The 18541-nt window shown below is 39.1% G+C and overlaps 1 protein-coding gene across 4 annotated transcripts in view; it reads left to right on the forward strand.

Moving 5' to 3' along the window:
• The window catches only part of tanc2b (tetratricopeptide repeat, ankyrin repeat and coiled-coil containing 2b), a 221175-nt gene that overhangs the window by 168411 nt on the left and 34223 nt on the right, over nucleotides 1-18541 (forward strand). For 2 of the 4 annotated variants that reach the window (XM_033984199.2, XM_055229422.1), the window contains 2 exons: nucleotides 3842-3973; nucleotides 17353-17391. In XM_033984199.2, the coding sequence (XP_033840090.1) occupies nucleotides 3842-3973; nucleotides 17353-17391 (171 nt within the window). The remainder of the gene's footprint in view (nucleotides 1-3841; nucleotides 3974-17352; nucleotides 17392-18541) is intronic. The other 2 variants (XM_033984198.2, XM_055229420.1) reach the window with 1 other exon arrangement.

Below are 18541 nucleotides of genomic sequence, written 5' to 3' on the forward strand. Positions count from 1 at the left end.
GCCCTGAGTCATTCTCCTTTGTGTAGTATTCACTCATTCTCCCTCCACTTGGAGCGCATTCATTTAAACCAGGCTCCCAGTCTCACTAGGGCCCAGCCTGTAGCATTCACAGCTGCCATTTTGCCTCTGTTCTTAGAAACTTGTGTGACTTGTTTTTGGGGCCTTGTCAGGGCCGTCAGTCAGGAAAACGCACTCGGGGGAGCACGCAGCCAATCGGTCATTGCTTCACTGGATATGAGCATTAGCTGAAAAAAGAAAAATACTTTGATTCGGTTACCATGGGGAATCAATGGTGAGGTGCTGTGACATGTTTTGCCGGATTAAAGCGCTTTTGGAAAGACTGACGAGAGACTGGGGCCAATTGTGTGTAGTGAGAGAAACTTTATATTGGCTGTTTGGACCCCAGAGTAAGTGAAGTTACATTGTTAAGAAAGGAAACACTTTAATATGTTATTATGCTTCAAATCAGTGTCGGCCTATGTACGTTTCTTTGTGAGAATCCGCCAAACACCTGGACCGTCTGCGTGCACTGGTGCATGAATGTGTGAATGGGTGAGTGGTTCCTTGATGTAAAGCGCTTTGAGTGTTATATAAATGGTAATTTTAATTAAAAAGAAAAAATATATATATAAAAATGACCATTTACCATATAAATTGAATTCTATACTGCAGAACATTCCAGGTGAAGCAGTAACATCTCCATGGAGACGAGTTGGTTACGTGGTGCACATTAAAATCAATAATTTCCCAATTTGATAGAACATATCAAATGTGTGTGAAAAGTAGTAACTGTACCAACCAAATGTGTAATGATTTAACAATACAGCACACATATTAGTCTGTCTACATCTCCAAAGTTCAAAATGCTCTGTTCTACCTTGTGATGTCATGAAGTGGTAGTTTTCAAGTTAATAACTAACTTTTACCTTTAGCTCAGTAGAGATTGGCAGTTCCAGGGCTGATTCTATTGAAGGTGTATGGAGTTTAAAACACACTGGAGCACTTCCTGTATTACCACATGACATCACAAGGTGGAACAAGTCATTTTCAGTTTGAGAGAAGAACACAGGCTAAATATGTAGGGTTTTGTGTGAATGAAACAAAACACAACTCCAGGTATGTTTGTGAAGAGGAAACATAACATAGATCAAAAAATAGTGTAATATGGGCCCTTTAAATAAGAAATGATCCAACTGAAATTTGGCACAAATAACTTGAAATTCATTTGTAAAGTTTATAAAATGTAGAATCCAAGCAACAGAACAGTATATTTTGGGCACCCAGCTGTTAAAGGGTCACACGCCAGTAAGTGATCTGACATCAAACCAAAACACAAATTATCCTCAATCCCCCTCTCATCGCCTGCTTGCTCTAATAGTCCCCCATCACCTCCAGAAATAGTCGTCATAAATAACCTTTGGATTGTAACTTCTTTGCACTTAAAACACATGGCACAGGTGCAGAGGAGACCCCTGCCCACTCCCCTCTCTGCCTCTGTCCGATCTCATTTACTAGGGCTGCTTCATGATCGTTATTCAATTTGTGGTTTATGTTTTAATAGTAGGATTCTGTTCAAAGTTCACATTTTAAACCTATCCTGAAGAATTGACAAAAAGACTGATATATGAACGGGCAAATAAATACAAGAATCACATTTCAGAACATGTTTGCTGCAGATACAAGAGCAAAGAAAAATACTCAAGTCAAAGTACCACATAACATTTCCACATCACAACAATCTGCGTAAGTAAAAGTATTAAAGTACCTGTTTAAAAAATCTCATTAAAGAGTAAAATGTAAAAGAATTTCACGCAGATTTTGAGACCTAATAAAGCTTCAAATGTAGTGATTTTGATAAATATTTGTGAGATTTTATTTGAACGTGTTAAAAATAAACCCCTTAGGCTTTTCACCGAGTCTCAAACTATAATTAAACAAAATACTTGTACTTTTCAGTCCTGTTCAAATATGTAGTGGAGTAGAAAGTACAGACACCTGCTCTCAAGTGTAGTGAAGTAAAAGCAAAAAGTACTCACTGCAAGTAAAGTATAGATACCTAACAAAATTTGCACTTAAGTATTGCACTTTACTGCTTTTACTTTGTTACATTCCACCAGTGCTGTTTAATGCAGAATAATAGTTTGTTGTTTGTGGAGGAAATGAAGCCGCTTCAAACATCTCATCCTTTGCTATTAGCTAACTGCGTTCATTCAAATTGTGATTTTGATTGAGATTAATCTTGCAGCCCCATCATTTACTATGTGCTGGTTCTGAGCCCGAACACAGAGAGCAGTGTGAACAATCAACAGGCAGCGTCAGACAGCGATCACTCCATGAATAAGACATTTGTGTGGTGAGCTAATTAATCCTGAGAGGGTGCGGATGGCATCTGTCTGTGAGCCTCGTGACAACCACAGAGAGAGAGGAGGGAGAGAGGGAGCGAGGGTGGGGATGGGTGGGGGGGCAGGACTTTGGAGACGAGCACATTCAGGGTGGAGGGATATAAAGCTAAACAAGTGGAGCCTGACCACTGTCCCTGGACTCTAGTGTAGGGCTGTGCGAGGGCAGGTGAGCGATATTTCATCTACAAGATAATATCCAATGGTTGTTTTGAAGGTATGCAAAATTGGAATTGTGAGTGTTTCTTTTATAATAAGAAAATGTAATCTTTAAGAGTTAAAAAAGAGGGTTTTCTAAACTTGTGGTTAATTTGACTGTAAATTTGGATGTTTTTGATTATTCACAAAATAAAATCAGGCAGAATAAGTGGATCCAAAAACATTAATTTGTCTTCTTTCTGTATATGCACAATATTGGTTCTTTTAAAAGACAATAACAGGTTGGCGTGGTACCAGTACACCTACTTACTGTGAGTATAAGTAGTATTATAAATCCCAGTGTCTGAAACCAGTACCACCAAATTGAAAATAGCTTCCTGGACAAATGAGGGATTACACTGTCTTGTCAGTATAAGATATCTGTGTAGACCCTCAGTTGTCCAGGTCTGATCCATAGCAAACAACGAAGTTAAATCTGTCAACTGGACAAATCTTGTAGGAGTGAAGACGTTTCGCTGCTCATCCAAGCCGCTTCTTCAGTTCTGGTCAGAATGCTGTTGGCCACTGCCTTTGTCAGTATAAGATAACTTAAATTATGTGTCTTCTTCCTCTTGCTTTCTTTCCTCTTGCTTGGTAAAGTGGTCCCAGTGTGTTTTCCATTGTATATATATTGACGTAGCTAACTTACTAGCCGGCGTGTTCCAAATAGGAAGTGATCATGGGCACGCTTCCGGCTCCATCGACTCTGGCTCCATTTCACTTTCTATTGAAAAACTGTTGCCTCTCTCTCTGTAACTGCTGCCGTTTTATTTCACTATTTTGTCCATAAATTAAGATATGAGCATTAATAACACACAAATCCGGGGCCTTCTTTCCCCGAGGTCCCTCCCGCTAGTGTTAGCAACAGGTTTGATTGACAGTGTTGCTAAGCGCCCACTCCCTGCTAATAATAATAATAATACATTTTATTTATAGGGCGCCTTTCTGGGCACTCAAGGTCACCTTACAATACAATATATACATATACAGACAGTTAAACCAGCGGTGCAGGCTAGAAGGGGCGTTACCTTCAACGGCCTGGCACCGGATTGACTTTTGGTTGCTATGATACTCGCGGTCGGAATTCCAAATATGAAACTCGACTCTAAATTTGCCCCTATAACTGAGATGAGCTTATGGGTGAAATTACACTCACCCAGTCCACTTCTTTATACAGTCTATGGTTTAAGTAATGAGAGTGTATAAGCTAACTTTGTTTTTTTTCCCCCATTTCCTCTTGCTAGCCACCAGTTCGGCTCACCTGGAGGACTTGGCGTACCTGGATGAGCAGAGGCACACTCCATTACGCACGTCACTGCGCATGCCCCGTCAGAGCACCACCTGTGGGCCGGGACGCTCCGGGCAGGACCTGAGAGGTGAGGCAACGAGGCGCGAAAAACAAAACACCAGCTCCTGTTTCCATGTGTGCTCAGTGAGGCCGTCAAGTGCTGTAAAGGGCACGGGTGTGTGTGTATTTTTGTGTGTGGGGGTGTGTGTGTGTGTGTGTGCAGATGTTTCCATGTAAGATAGCTGCTCTTAGATGGATTTGTAGGTATGAAATTGCACTGTGCTAATGGTGACACTTTATTATAGAAGTAGCCACTCAAAAGATGAATTGTCACGAATTTAATTTAAAATTGAAGGATGGCTGTTTATTTTTTTTTTACTTTTTTTTCTAATTGAAAAACAGATTATGAGAAACTATATGGGTAGAATTGGATAGAAATAGTCAAATGTAGGGCTCCAACTAATGATTATTTTAGTTTTTAACTGATTGAGAATTATTTTTTTTCAGTTAGTTAAATAGCCAAACAATTAATTCTACTGTACTTTTAAAATGCAGATAAAGATAAAAGGACGTCAGCTGCTGTAAAGGTGTGTGTGTGTGTGTGTGTGTGTATTTGTGTGCATGGCCAGATGTTTTCTAGCTAATTCGGGCCGTTATTAGATGGAGATGTAGTGTTTCCCACAGGTTTCTAATGAGACTATGACGGCACAAAAGCGATCCATATTTGAATTATTTTATTTAATACCATTTTGGAATATAAATGTCACTTATTGCCTAATTAATTGGAAACAATAGAGTTGTACATACTGAAATGGCACTGTGCTAATGGTGACATAGATTCATAACAAAAAGGCAAAACTAAAAAACAGAAACACAAGATTTTCTTTTAAATTTGAAAAAAATGGCTGTTCCTTTTCCTTACTTTATTTTTGTTCTAAATTGTTTAATTTGATAAATAAATTAATAAATAGTAACCTAGAAAGATACATAGATAAATAGAATAGATGTGTAGAAAAGATAGGCAGTGTTTAAAATATATTTATAGAGTCAAATAGCTTTCAGAAATGCAGAAACTGTACTATACACTACATTTATACTACTTGTCACATTGAAAAACAGCTATATACAACGTGATATGATCCCTTAATACTAATACTTTCTAACCAGATTCTGCTACGAAAATCCAATGACTAGTTTGATGCTCAGATTTTGCACAGTCACTGCGGGCCTTGAATGCATCTCAGACTACAGACAGGACTGAGCGGAGGGCTGTTGTCGAGATTCACAAACTGCAAATTAAAGCGTTTATCTGTGATTTACTGCTGCCAGAAGCCTCTCCCTTTTGAGGAACCAAACAATAGGTCACTGTTCTATTTTGTATCCGTAAAGCTTCTCCACAGCTCAAAGTAAACACTGCCAACACAAGTGTGGTATTTTTAAATTCAGGATGAAAGATGGTGACAGTTGATTTGCACAAAGCTACAAAGGTAAAGGTTGTGTGGGGCTGTTGTGCTACTTACACCATATCACTGTGCAAAAAGATGTAATAAGCTAAATCAACATAATTATCCCACATATGAACATACTGGGGGATGTAATTTCTGGTGGAGCATCAGCCACCTGCTTTTCTCCGTGAAGATGTTATTGCTTTGTTGGGAATGTTCCACAGTATAACATTTAAATTGTATCTTGCTTTTTTTTTTTTAGATTACAGGTGCAGACAAAAAAAGCATTATTTGAGCCCCATTGCCTCTCCACAGATCTTAATGCTGTACAGTCAAATATTCCAAGCAATAACAGATAAGATAAGCACTTTAACAAAAAAGTTACATAGTGCAGCTTTAATGGCTCATATCTGAACTTAACTCAAATATCTTGTAAATACTGTAGAGTGAAATTTGATTATTTATAAAAATCACTTATTAAAACATTTTAATTTTGCCCATAACCCATTACTGACCTTTCGTTTTAGTGATTCGAATATCACATTGTATATTTATTAAAGCATTCTTAGTTAACAGGACATTTGTCAATACACTGTACATATTAGCATTAGCATTAGCTCTCAGCAGTCATCCTTGGCCAGGACACACACGAAGCGGATTTATTCAGTAACATAGCCAACCTCCTCAGACTCCAAACCAAACGTCCTTATGTCACAACATTACGCGTCCCCCTTGCCCTTCATTCTCTGTCACTTATCTGGTAATGAGAGCCGTAATGGCCGCCTTCTGCCATCCGGGCGGACGCAGATATTCGTCCCTGTGCGTTTTAAACACCTGTTAAGTTCCCACTTAGCCAAAAGCGTTGAACTGTGGTGTAGTTTCCCAGCCTGAGAGATTCTTGGAGCAGGCAGCAAAATAAAAAGGAATATGATAGTTACATGTTAAAGTAATGGTTGGTTTTGAGATAGGTATTTTCACACAAGTCAGCATTAGTGTTTGCATTAGTATCAGAAAGCTTTATTGCTGTATTTTATTTGGGGACGAGATATATTTGAAACTGGATAAGGATTTTTGTGCCACAATTTCCATAGGTTCATTTAAATATTAGCTGTTGTTTTCACTATATTCCTTTTAAAATATAATTTTTTTTAATTTTTTTTATTCACTTTTTCTTATAATACTGGCTTGCGGTAGTCACTTTATGTTTACAAACATTAAAGCTACTACCACAGCCATCAAATACATTGCAAAATAGGTCTGGGTACTGTTCTTCTTTTTCCTATATCACACAAAATGGACTTGGGTGAGCTTTAAGTCATGTTATAATGTTGTACCTCCTCAAAAACATACCTGGAGTTGTTTTGTTTCATTCACACATATTGAATAACCATTTATTATTGGTCTGTCTACATCTCCAAAGCTCAAAATGCTCTGTTCCACCCCAAACATCATTAATATAGTGTAATATGGGATTTGGAATATCAGTACTAGGGCAATTTTATATTTTGTTTTTCAACCGGTGGTGGTAAGCTACTATTGTTGTAGCCACAGCTGCCCTGGGGTGGACTGACACCAAACTGTGCCATTGGCCCCTCCGATCACCATCATTTCATTTGACCTTTTTGGATACTGCAGAGGTACTTTATAACTGCGCCCAGCCCTAATGCAAAGCGAGAAAAGATTATCCAGATCGGACCGCTTGTTCATTTGAATGACTATACAAACACACGCACGCTTAGAATCAAATTGACAATTGTAAACACTCGAGTCTGTTGTCTTAAGTGCTCAGGAAATCCTCTCAAAGCATCCCTGTTTCTGTCAGAACCACTTGATTTAGCCTTCTCCTCTGAGGGCAGTCGACTGTGTTTACAAGCTAGCCGAGTGCGTCCTAGCATGCGGCGTGCCTCTCCAGATCAGTGTCAGAGCGCTCCACTGCCCCCACTGCACCAGAGAGACACAAAGTAGCACACAAGCGGACAGGAAGAGGCACAAAATGACTCCCGACCAAGTGGGTTATCCCTCAAGATCACTACAGCCATTGCATAAGAGAAGAGGTGTTTAGTAACTACAGTAACAGGATTATGTCACTGCAACTAGATTTTAAACCTCCTATAATACACAAAATTGACTCTTGGGAGCTTTAAGCCATGTTATAAAGTTGTTACCTCCTCATAAACATACCTGGAGTTGTGTTTTCTTTCATTCACGCATGTTTGAGTAACTCTTTATTATTTGCCTGTCACATCTCCAAAGCTCAAAATGCTCTGTTCCACCTTGTGATGTCATGTAGTGGTAGTCTTCAAGTTAACAGCTCCTTTTACCTTTAGTTCAATAGATTGGCAATTCCAGAGTTGAAATCATCCAAATCTAAATCTAAAACTCTGGGAAATATCTTGCAGAAATTGTTTTATGCAGCCAAATGGATTCACGAACCAATGTAACCTTGGTGCATGGCCTGCAAATAAAGTAGAAAGGGCATCTGACATAAAACCTATGCAATCTAATATACTGCATAGTATAAGAAATTATCAGTGACTAATTGACAATATGATCCCAAATGAGGTGCCAGTAATTCTACTTGGTACCCCGTGCAAACCCTATGCAGGTTTAAATACAAAATCGGGTAAGGTATTTAAAATCTGATTGTGTTTTCCTTATATAGAGTCATGTGAGCCAGACATCTAACTCTATTGTACCATAGTGCTGTTTAAAGAAGTAGACTGACCCACTCTCTTGCTTTTATCGAGTTAGCTATTGCAACTTGAAAATCTCTTTATACCTCTAAATACGAGCCACACCTTTCTCTCACACCTGTTTGACACACCTGTAACTAGCATTGAGTCTTTCTGTATATAGCCCACTCCTCGTTATGTGATGAAGCAAACCACATCTTCATCATGTTGCTCTTGTTCTTTTCCATATTGGCTTTGTGATCTAGATCTTGGACAAGCTCAAGTGTGGACTGTCTATGTGTGAGTCAGGTGTGAGCCCGTTGATAGATGCAGTTCTCTCTTTTTATCAGTCTATCTCTCTCCTCTCTATCCATCCATCTCTCTCTCTCTCTTTCACACCTTCCCTCCCTGTCTTTCCCCCTTCTTGCCCCGTTTTTCTGTCAAGCCCTCTGCATACATCTATCTCTATTGATCTCTGTTTCTACCTCTCTGTTCTGTGTGCCCATCCATCTCTTTCTCTTCTTTCCTCTTCCTCCCTCGCTCTATCTCCATCCATCATCTCTTTTTCTCTATCTATCCATTCCTTTTTTCCTTCCATCCCTCCTTCCCCATCTGTCTCTTCCTCCCACTTTCCTCTATTCATCCATCTTTCTCTATCTCTCTCACTTTCCCTCCCTCTTTCTCTCCTTCTCACTTTCCCCCTCTTTTCCCTGTCTCTGTCAATCCCTCTGTGTACATTTATCTCTTTTTCTCTCCCTCTCTCTCTTGGTCTCTATTTCTACCTTTCTTCACTCTATCATCCATCTCTTTCTCTCACTTTCCTTCCCTCTTTCTCTCCCTTTCTCTCTTCCCCTCCTTGCCCCGTCTTTCTGTAAATTCTACACACATATACATATCTCTCTCCTCTCTCTCTCTCTCCCTCCCTTTCTCTATTCTGTCCACCCACCCATCTCTTTCTTCTCTCCCTCCTTCTCTCTCTCATCCCTCCATTTCGTTCTCTCTATCCATCTGCTTCTCTCCCCCATCCCCCCTCCCCCTTCTCTTTCCCTCTCTCGCTCCACCTCTCTCTCTATCCATCCATTTCTCTCTAGCTCTTACTTTTCTTGCCTTTTTCTTTCCCTCTCTCTCCCCGTCCTTCCCCCATCTTTTCCCCTTTATACACATCTCTCTCTCTCTCTCTCTCCATCTCTCTATTCTGTCTGCCAATCCATCTCTCTTTTCTATCCCTCCTTCCCCATCTGTCTCTCGCTCTCACCTCTCTATCTATCCATCTTTCTCCCTTTCACTTTCCTCTCCTGTTTCTCTCCCTCCCTCTCTCTCATCCTTTCCCTCCGTCTTTTTGTAAAAACATTTTCTCTACCACTCTCTATTCTGTCTACCCATCCATATCTCTCCCTCCCTCTCTCCTTCTCCCTCTCTCTCATCCCTCCATCTCTTTCTCTCTCTATCCATCTCCTCTGCTCCTTCCATCCCTCCTTCCCTATGTCTCTCTCTCTCCCTCCCTCTCACTCGCTCTCTCCCCTCTATCCACCTATCCATCTCTCTCTCACTTTCCCTCCCATCTTTCTCTCCCCCTCCTTTCCCCCCTCTTTCTCTAAATCCTTCTCTCCCTCACTCTCACACATTTTCTCTACCTCTCTCTATTTTGCCTACCCATCCATATCTCTCTCTTCCCCTTTCCTTCTCCCCTTGTCTCCATCCCTCCATCTCTTTCTCTCTCTATCCATCTCCTTTTCTCCTACCATCCCTCCTTCCCCATCTCTCTCTCTCACTCACTTTCCCTCTTGTCTTTCTCCCCCTTCCTTTCCCCCCTCTTTCTCCAAATCCCTCCATCTCTCTGCCTCACTCACACATTTTCTCTAACTCTCTTCTTTGTCTACCCATCCATATCTCTCTCTCTTCCTCTCTCCTACTCCTCTCTCCATCCCTCCATCTCTTTCTCTATCCATCTCCTTCTCTCCTTCCATCTCCTCCTTCCTTCCCCGTCTCTCTTTCCCTCCCTCCCGTCTTTCTCTCCCCCTCCTTTCACCCCCCTTTCTCTAAATCCCTATATCTCTCCCTCTCTCACTCTCAACACATTTTCTCTACCTCGCTCTATTCTGTCTACCCATCCATATCTCTCTCTCTTCTCTCCCTCCTCCCCCCTCCCTCTCCCTCTCTCTCTCTCCATCCATCCATCCCTCTCTCTTTCTCCCTCTGTTCTTGATGGTAGATTTCAGGCTGCTGCTGCTGTTTTAAGGCGAGTGAGTCAGACAGTAATGGGCCTTCTTGTGCTCCTGCCTGCCTACCTCCGAGATTTACCACCCACAATATATCTCTCTATCCACTGCAAACTCTCACATAACTGTACACACTTAAACACATCATTTATCTCAACACAACCATTTTGCTTTGGCCCGTCTCTGGCCCCATCTCTCTCCCCAAAGCCGCTCAAAACACTCCCAACAGACGTAACAATATAACATTATGTCGTTCAACATTTAAAGTGGTGTTTGCTGCTTGAGTGACTTTTTAAAGCCGGGGCTGAAGTTGTATTTACAGCAAACAGTTCTTCTATTTCAACAACACTGGATTTGATGACGGTGCGTTAAATTAGTTTATCAGCATCTGACCAAACCGGTAAGAACAATGGCTGCTCCTGCTTTTGGTATGAAGGCTTTGTCCACTTATATTTCACAGCGTTTTTAGATCTTTGTAAGTTATGGACATTGAACACAAATAAGGAAGTATATTTTAGATTAAGGGAGATTATGAGAGAGAGTCAGAGCGCTTCGCCAGTTCAATATATGTGTAATAAAGGACTTTTAAAGGTCCCATATTACGCAAAATGGACTCTTGTGAGCTTTAAACCATGTTAGAATGTTGTTAACGTCATCAAAAACATGCCTGGAGTTGTGTTTTGTTTCATTCACACATGTTTGAATAATCCCTTTTTGTTAGTCTGTCACATCGCCAAAGCTCAAAATACTCTGTTCCATGCTGTCATTTTCAAGTTAACAGCTACCTTTTACCTTTTGTTCAGAAGAGATTAGCAATTTCAGGGCTGAATTTGTTGAAATGTTAAAAAGTTTTACAACAAAACTGTATCACCACATGACATCACAGGGTGGAACCAAGTGTTTTCCATTTGAGAGAAGAAAAGCGTAAATATGCAGAGTTTGTGTGTTAGACATGTGTGAATGAAACAAAACACAACTCCAGGTCTGTTTGTGATGAGGAAACAACATCATAACTTCAGAAAATAATGTAATATGGTGTGGTGATGCTGTGTTTTGAGTTTGTACCTCACCCATTTTTACACTACTAAGGGCCACATTTTGGTAAGGGTATTTGTAGTAAATTTATACGGAAAACAAATATAAAAATGAATTAAATTTGAATTCTATTGCAAAGCATACATAAATCAGACACATTCAACACTGCTGAAGTCTGTGTAATCCCTCAGTCGTCCTTTAATGATCCATCTGCTCATCCAAGTGGCTTCTTCATGACATCACAAAGTGGAACGGAGCATTTTGAGCTTTGGAGATGTAGACAGACTAATAATAAAGCGTTACTCAAACATGTGTGAATGAAACAAAACACAACTCCAGGTATGTTTTTGAGAAATTAACAACATTCTAACACGACTTAAAGCTCACAAGAGTTAGTTTTGCGTAATATAAGACCTTTAAAAGAAAAACATAAACATTATCAGACCTGTCCTTTTGTATACAGCCTCCAATCTGCTGCTTCTACACAGACCTTCCTGATGCATTTTCATAATAAATAAAAAATGCCATCTGGGTTCTTGATAAATTCCGTCTATAGTTAGATAATTGCATGTTATTATGTTTTTATTCAAAATTAACACTTAGGTCTTGAGAGCATCTCCAATTACGCAAGCCTCGCTATATATTTTGTATGCCAGCCATAACTTCACATCTATTATTGAAGAAACTGTTTGAATTTTAATCCGTCTTATGTCTGTCTGGGTTGAGGGACCTTGAATAACCCAAAGCACCATTCCCTGAACCTCTCTTCCTCCCTCTGCCAGCAGCCCCTCTGACCCGCCCCGTTTACTCCTATCGGTCCCATAGTCTCCGCCCCTCTCTCCTCAGACTCCACAGCCGCCGTGAGTCATCTGTCTCACCTGGTGAATAATTAAAACGTCCCCCTCCGTCTGGACTATAGGCGGCTTATATGGGAACGCCAGGAGGGGGCAAGCGACACCGTACTTCAAGAGAGAGAAAGAAATGCAAAGAGAGAGGGATGGAGTCAGGCAGGAGAAGAAGGGAGAAAGAGAAAGAGAGAGGGTTAAAACTACTTCTCAGGCATAATTAAAAGTGAAATAAAGTTGCACTGTGTCAATTTTCTGGCGGGGGTCTGCCACCTGCTTGTATCCATGGAGGTGTTAATTAATTACGGGGTGATTTTCTTGCTAAAATGCCGTTATAATATGAGCAGGCTTGCCTCTACACAAAATATATACATAAAACTAATTGCCGTTTAGAAGTGAAAAGGGAGCTAACAGATTAAAGTGGGAAAATATTGTTTCCTAAAATACTACGTAATTTAGTATTTAGTATTTATTTTATTTTTAAGTACTTTTTTGAGTAATGAGTATTATTGTACAGTGACATCAAGCTAGGTAACAGTTTGATAAAGAAAGTGAATATGAACAGATATTGCCTCGCTAGTAGCATGGATCTATAATAAGAACTGGATAAGACATGAGACCCCCTCTGTCCCAGGGCGAGATCGACTAGGGGTCGCTCCAGGTACCGCAGGTTCCAGGAGCTGAGGCCCAGAAAGAGCAATGCATTTATTGGGAATTCAAACTGCCCATGTTCAGCTGACAGTGCGTCCACAGCTTTCACAAAGGTCGGATTTTACAGGGATTCGTCTTTATTTTCACAGCAACAATGCGACGCCATCTTGAGCTGACCTTCTAAACTTCTATGGGTAGTAGTTATAATGTAATGGGTGATCACTGCATTCATGTGTTAGTCCTAGTCCCAGTTCAAACATGGCCGCCATCTTTTCCTGGACTACCTGATGCCACAGAGCAGTGATCTGCGTCTAGGACAGGCAAGCCCAAACTGTGGCCCAGGGGCCAAATGCAGCCCTCAGGCCAATTTTTCTTGGCCCTCAAGCTTCCAGGTGAATTGGCCCGTATTACTTTAAACAGTACTTTTTACTGCACATTTCTGAAAATCTACTTTAACAAGCCCATATCAAATATTTAATTTGTCCCCAGTGAGGATGTAAGCGTGAATAAAGGTCTATTGGTTCAGTCTAACTTGTAATAATAACGCAGATTTGAAGTATTCACTGTATTCACGACCGTCTGTGGCCCTCAATCGGTCCTTAGCTTTGTCTATTTTTATATGTGGCCCTTAATGAGAAAAGTTTGGACACCCCTGGTCTAGCAGCTTATGTCATTATGACTGAGAGCAAGTCAGAGTTTAGTGATCCCACATGGATGAAGCCTCCAGATAATTGGACTAGTGCCACTTAAAACGGAATAGGCTCTGTGTTGTTTTGCCTTCTGTTCATGTTGTAGTACTCAAAGCCTGTATCACAGATGCTCATGAGTCAACGGGTTTTAAGGTCTTGGGAACGTCACAGGCACAACAGAAACTGAATGTTTGTTATTTGTGCTTTGTGGGTCAAGGTATACGAATACAGAATATATTTGTATGTATATTTACGATGTAACCGTTATTGTACTAGAAAAGAAATATCCTTTTTGAATTCAGAATAAATAAATTGTGTTTAGAAGTTTTAACTTGTTTGGATTTACATTCTTCATCAACTTCCTGTTTAAAACTGCAGAACCGATAGAACCTTCCTCTTCATTTCCCTGTAGCAAGCAGCAGATTTGTTTTATTTATTTATTGTATCTTAGCACTAAAGCCTCAAATGCAGAACAATACATGATTGCTAATAATTTAAATATTTTAAAGGGCCGATATTACGCAGTTTTCTGATCTCTGTTATAAAGTTTCCTCATCACAAACAGACCTGGAGTTGTGTTTTGCTTCACACACAAACCCTGCATAAATTAGGCTGAGTACTTCTTTTAAACCGAAAACACTCTGTTCCACCTTGTGATGTCATGTGGTAATACAGGAAGTGCTCCACTGTGTTTTTAAACTCCATACACCTTCATTACAATCATTTGGATAATTTTCAGTCCTGGAATTGCCAGTCTCTACTGAACTAAAGACAAAAGGAAACATGTGTGAATGAAACAGCACAACTCTGGGTATGTTTTTGAGGAAATACAACATACAACATTATAATTTGTCTAAAAGCTCACAAGAGTCAAGTTTGTGTAATATAGGACCTTTAAATAAAACTCTGAGTAAGCAAATTATGCGGGAGCACAATTGTAACATGGCTAAAAGCTCACACAAGTTGATTTTGCAAACTATGTCCCTGCAAACTATGTCCCTGCAACCTATTTATCATAGTCTTCAGTGGCCCCTAAATAACCTTTATCTCTCTATTCAATTCTTATTACTTGTTTCTCATTTTACCCTACTCTCTTACTCTCTCTCTCTGCTGATGTGTTCTTCTGAATCAGCATAACATTATCCATGGACCTGGGAATATGGATCGTCTTTATTACATTGAGCTGGTTTTGGCGCAAAGCTCGATGCAGTAAAATACAGCACTGGCTCTGTGCTTCTCCCTCTCACCCACTTCCTGGTTTATCTGTTTGTGTCTGATTGCATAAGGTGTAATATTCTCAGCATAACCATTGTGATTTTCATTTGGCTGGTAGACTTGAAACACTTGCAGCAGCACTTTGGAGAGCTATGTGGTGTTAGAATACATTAAGAGGACCTATCAGATCATTATATAACAAAGCAGAGGACTATATAAGCACACTGGAGTCATTTACCCACAATGCTTTGCTCTAATAGTCAAGCATACTGTTAATTGGAAAGAGACTGCCGTATAGAGATGCCTAAAGTTTTGATTTCAGTCATAAAACAACAGTAAGCACAAAATAAGTAACCCTTTATAATTAGTCTGTTTACATTTCCAAATAAATCAAAATACTCTGTTCCGCCTTGTGATGTCATGTAGTGGTAGTTTTCAAGTTATCAGCTCCTTTTACCTTTTGTTCAGTAAAGATTGGCAAGTCCAAGGCTGAAATAATCTAAATCACATGTGTCAAACTCAAGGCCCATGGGCAAAATGTGGTGCACCACATCGTTTTATGTGGCCCATGACAAGGTAAATTAAAAGGTCTTAAAATATCAGTTTATCGGGAGATACAGTTATCATCATATCATATCTATGCAAATCCTTATGCAATATTTGTAACTTGAATAAATAATAAATATAGAAATGGTTAATTAACAAGAATAAAAAGTAGTTGCATTTATTTTACATTACATTTGGTTACATTTAATTACATTTATACTGTCTTAAAGTTACATCTGGCCCTTTGAGAGCAACCATTTTGTTGATGTGGCCCTCTGTGAAAGGGCCACATCAACAGGTTAGGTGTATGGTGGCCCTCAGCCTCCATACACCTAATGAAGGTTTATGGAGTTTAAAAACACAGTGGAGCATGTCCTGTATTACCACATGACATCACAAGGTGGAACAGAGTATTTCTGCTTGAGAGAAGAACTCGAACCGTAAATATGTAGGGTTTGTGTGTTGAACACGTGGATGAAAAAAACACAACTCCAGGTATATTTTTGATGAGGAAACAACATTATAACATAGATCAGAAAACATCATAATATGGGCCCTTTGAAAGTCAAATGTGTATGCAACTAATTGACAGTATTTGTAGTTTAAAGATGTACTATATAACTGTTCTGGTGGAGTTTCCAGCATTTGCTTGTCTCAATGGAGATGTTATCGTATTCCACAGTATGGCTGTGGAATACTTAATCTGTTGTGTTTTTATTACATTACATTATTGCAATAAATAAATAGTGTTGTTGACTCACCTGTTTGTCTCCACGGAGATAGATAAGCTATAATGCCATATTGTCAAACATACAGGCAAAAGCATTACAGTCTCCATGGAGAAGAGCAGGTGGCAGACCCTTACTCCAGAAAAGTTACACAGACCACCTTTAAATTGAGATACAACATGCATATTGGTGTGTTTTGTTTTATTTGTTTTTTATGTGCCCTTATGTTCTCCTTGGCATCTGATGTAAAACCATGGCAAGTCAGTCGTATAAAAAAAATGAATAACTATAATTTTTTATGATAAATGGCTAATATAGCTGTTGGTCCTCTGAACTATAAAAACCCATCTGATCCAAACTCCTGCTATGAAATACAGAAAATCTATGGTTCAATCTCTGAGCATCAATAAGACTCTCATGAAGTATGCATGACCCTTTATTAACACATCTGCTTCATGGCACACACAATATGCTCTTAAATATTATTGAATTACTCCAATCCAAACTCATGAATTATAAACGAGCCGTAATGAACATAAGCGGCAACAATAATCCCGCGTCTGTGTCTGTCACCATAAACTCAGATTGCGATCGAATCCGGATTAAATTACTGATTGAATTATAGATTGATTTTGTGCGTTGCAGTGGGCCCAATTAGATTCTCTAAAATGTGTCCCACACATTTTAGAGAAATGCTCCTAGCTCCACTTCCTAACACTATATTTCCTACATTATACTGATCAACCTTTGACATCGTGCTGCTGTTTGTGTCTATGGCAGTTTACTACAATTAAAACATATTGTTGTCTTTTTATCTGTATAGTTTTGTATTTTCAGCAGCTATTAACCTACCTACTCTATTGCTTATAAATGTTTTTAGATTCAGATTTTTTACAATTTTTTTTTATTAGTTTACCTTTACAACTTTTACAACTGGTTTTGTTCTACTTAATCCACCTTTGTACCCCTGAATGATATCAATTTCAATTTGACATATGCAGAAACATGGCAAAAGGAGTTTTCAAGACTTTTGGCAGTAAAGTAATTTCAATATTATCGTTTATCGTGATATTTCTCTGTAACAATATATTGTGCTTCAAAATGTGTTATAATGAAAGGCCTGATGGCAGTAGGATTATATTATAAAATTATAAATTTATTACAAAGCCATATTACAGTTTAGATATTGTTATGCCAGTTGAGTTACAAGGTCGAACTGACTGTTTTTCTGTTTGAGAGAAAAACACAGCCTTAATATGCAGGGTTTGTGTGTTAAACATGTGTGAATGAAACAAAACATTATAACATAGATCAGAAAATATTGCTATATAGTGCAGCTTTTTGCCTGTTGTGGCTGTTAGACATTTGATGCTAGTTCCTCCATTGATGTTGTGCCTCTGCTTTGCTTTGCCTTTGTCGCAGCTTCCGCTAATAACGCCCACGCCTGGCAATCCCAATCACGTAAGTTCTACTGTTTTATTCTTTTATTTCACTTTTCACAGCTGCCCCCTGCTGCTTTTGGCTGGTGCAATTGTCCGCAAATTCCACTAAACATGATTATTATTTTACATCAGACCTTCAGCTATCTATCAGGTGTTGAAATAGATGAAAACAATTGTGAATTAAGAAGGAAAAAGAATGAAAAAACGTGTTCTATATTCTCAAAGCTACCCACTTTCCAGGCTTTTATCCCCTTTTAGCCCCTCCTGCTTGTCTACATTGAAATAGATATTACCATACTGTGAATAACCTTTCCGTGGAGACAAGCAGGTGGTGTACCCTCCACCAAAAAATTAAAACAAAGCACATATTACAATGCACAACAATATCCCTATTCTGGTAACACAAGAAAATGAAAACCCACACAGATCTTGCAGTCCCAATTAATCCTGATTCATAATTTAGCCAACTAAAATTCCAAACATAGAACAGCTTTTCTATTTTTTCATCTTAATCCCAAATGTAGTTTTAAAATTGCAGCCTGGGAGACACCAAACTAAAGCGGCTGACTAAATCCTAAAACAGAATCGATCACACCGCTTCAGAAGTTAATACTAGATTAATTTGATCCTCATTAGTTTTTAATAGTCCATATGTCCAGGGCTGAGAGGAGCCCAACCTCTGGAGGATTTGGATTAACGACTCCCTCTAGTGACTGAAATAAACATGGCTCAGTTAATGAAGGAGGACACTGCTGCTGAATTGGCTCAAAGCGATTTTAATTCAAGTTGCGACATACGCAGCCTCTTCACATACAGAGGTCATCATCGTCTAGATGGTTTGTTTGTTCAAAATCACAATTTAAGATGCAATTTATACCACGTATTTCAAAGCATTAACTAACAAATATCAGTACTTCAATATGCTGCAGACCTCTGGCTCATTTTTTAAATTCTTGATTGATATATATATATGAATTGGCATTGATTGTTTAAAACTATAGATTTATTTCAAATGTTTTATTTATTTTAAAATCATGAAATAAATTATATACTTATATTGAAGTGAAATGTGGAAAAAATAGATATAAAATACAAGTCTCTTATTATTTACCCAATAAACTTTTGTGCTTTTGTGTCTTCCTACTGTTTAATTGTGATTATTGTAATTG

This window comes from Periophthalmus magnuspinnatus, chromosome 19 (genome assembly GCF_009829125.3).
Source record: "Periophthalmus magnuspinnatus isolate fPerMag1 chromosome 19, fPerMag1.2.pri, whole genome shotgun sequence".
Classification (NCBI taxonomy): domain Eukaryota; kingdom Metazoa; phylum Chordata; class Actinopteri; order Gobiiformes; family Gobiidae; genus Periophthalmus; species Periophthalmus magnuspinnatus.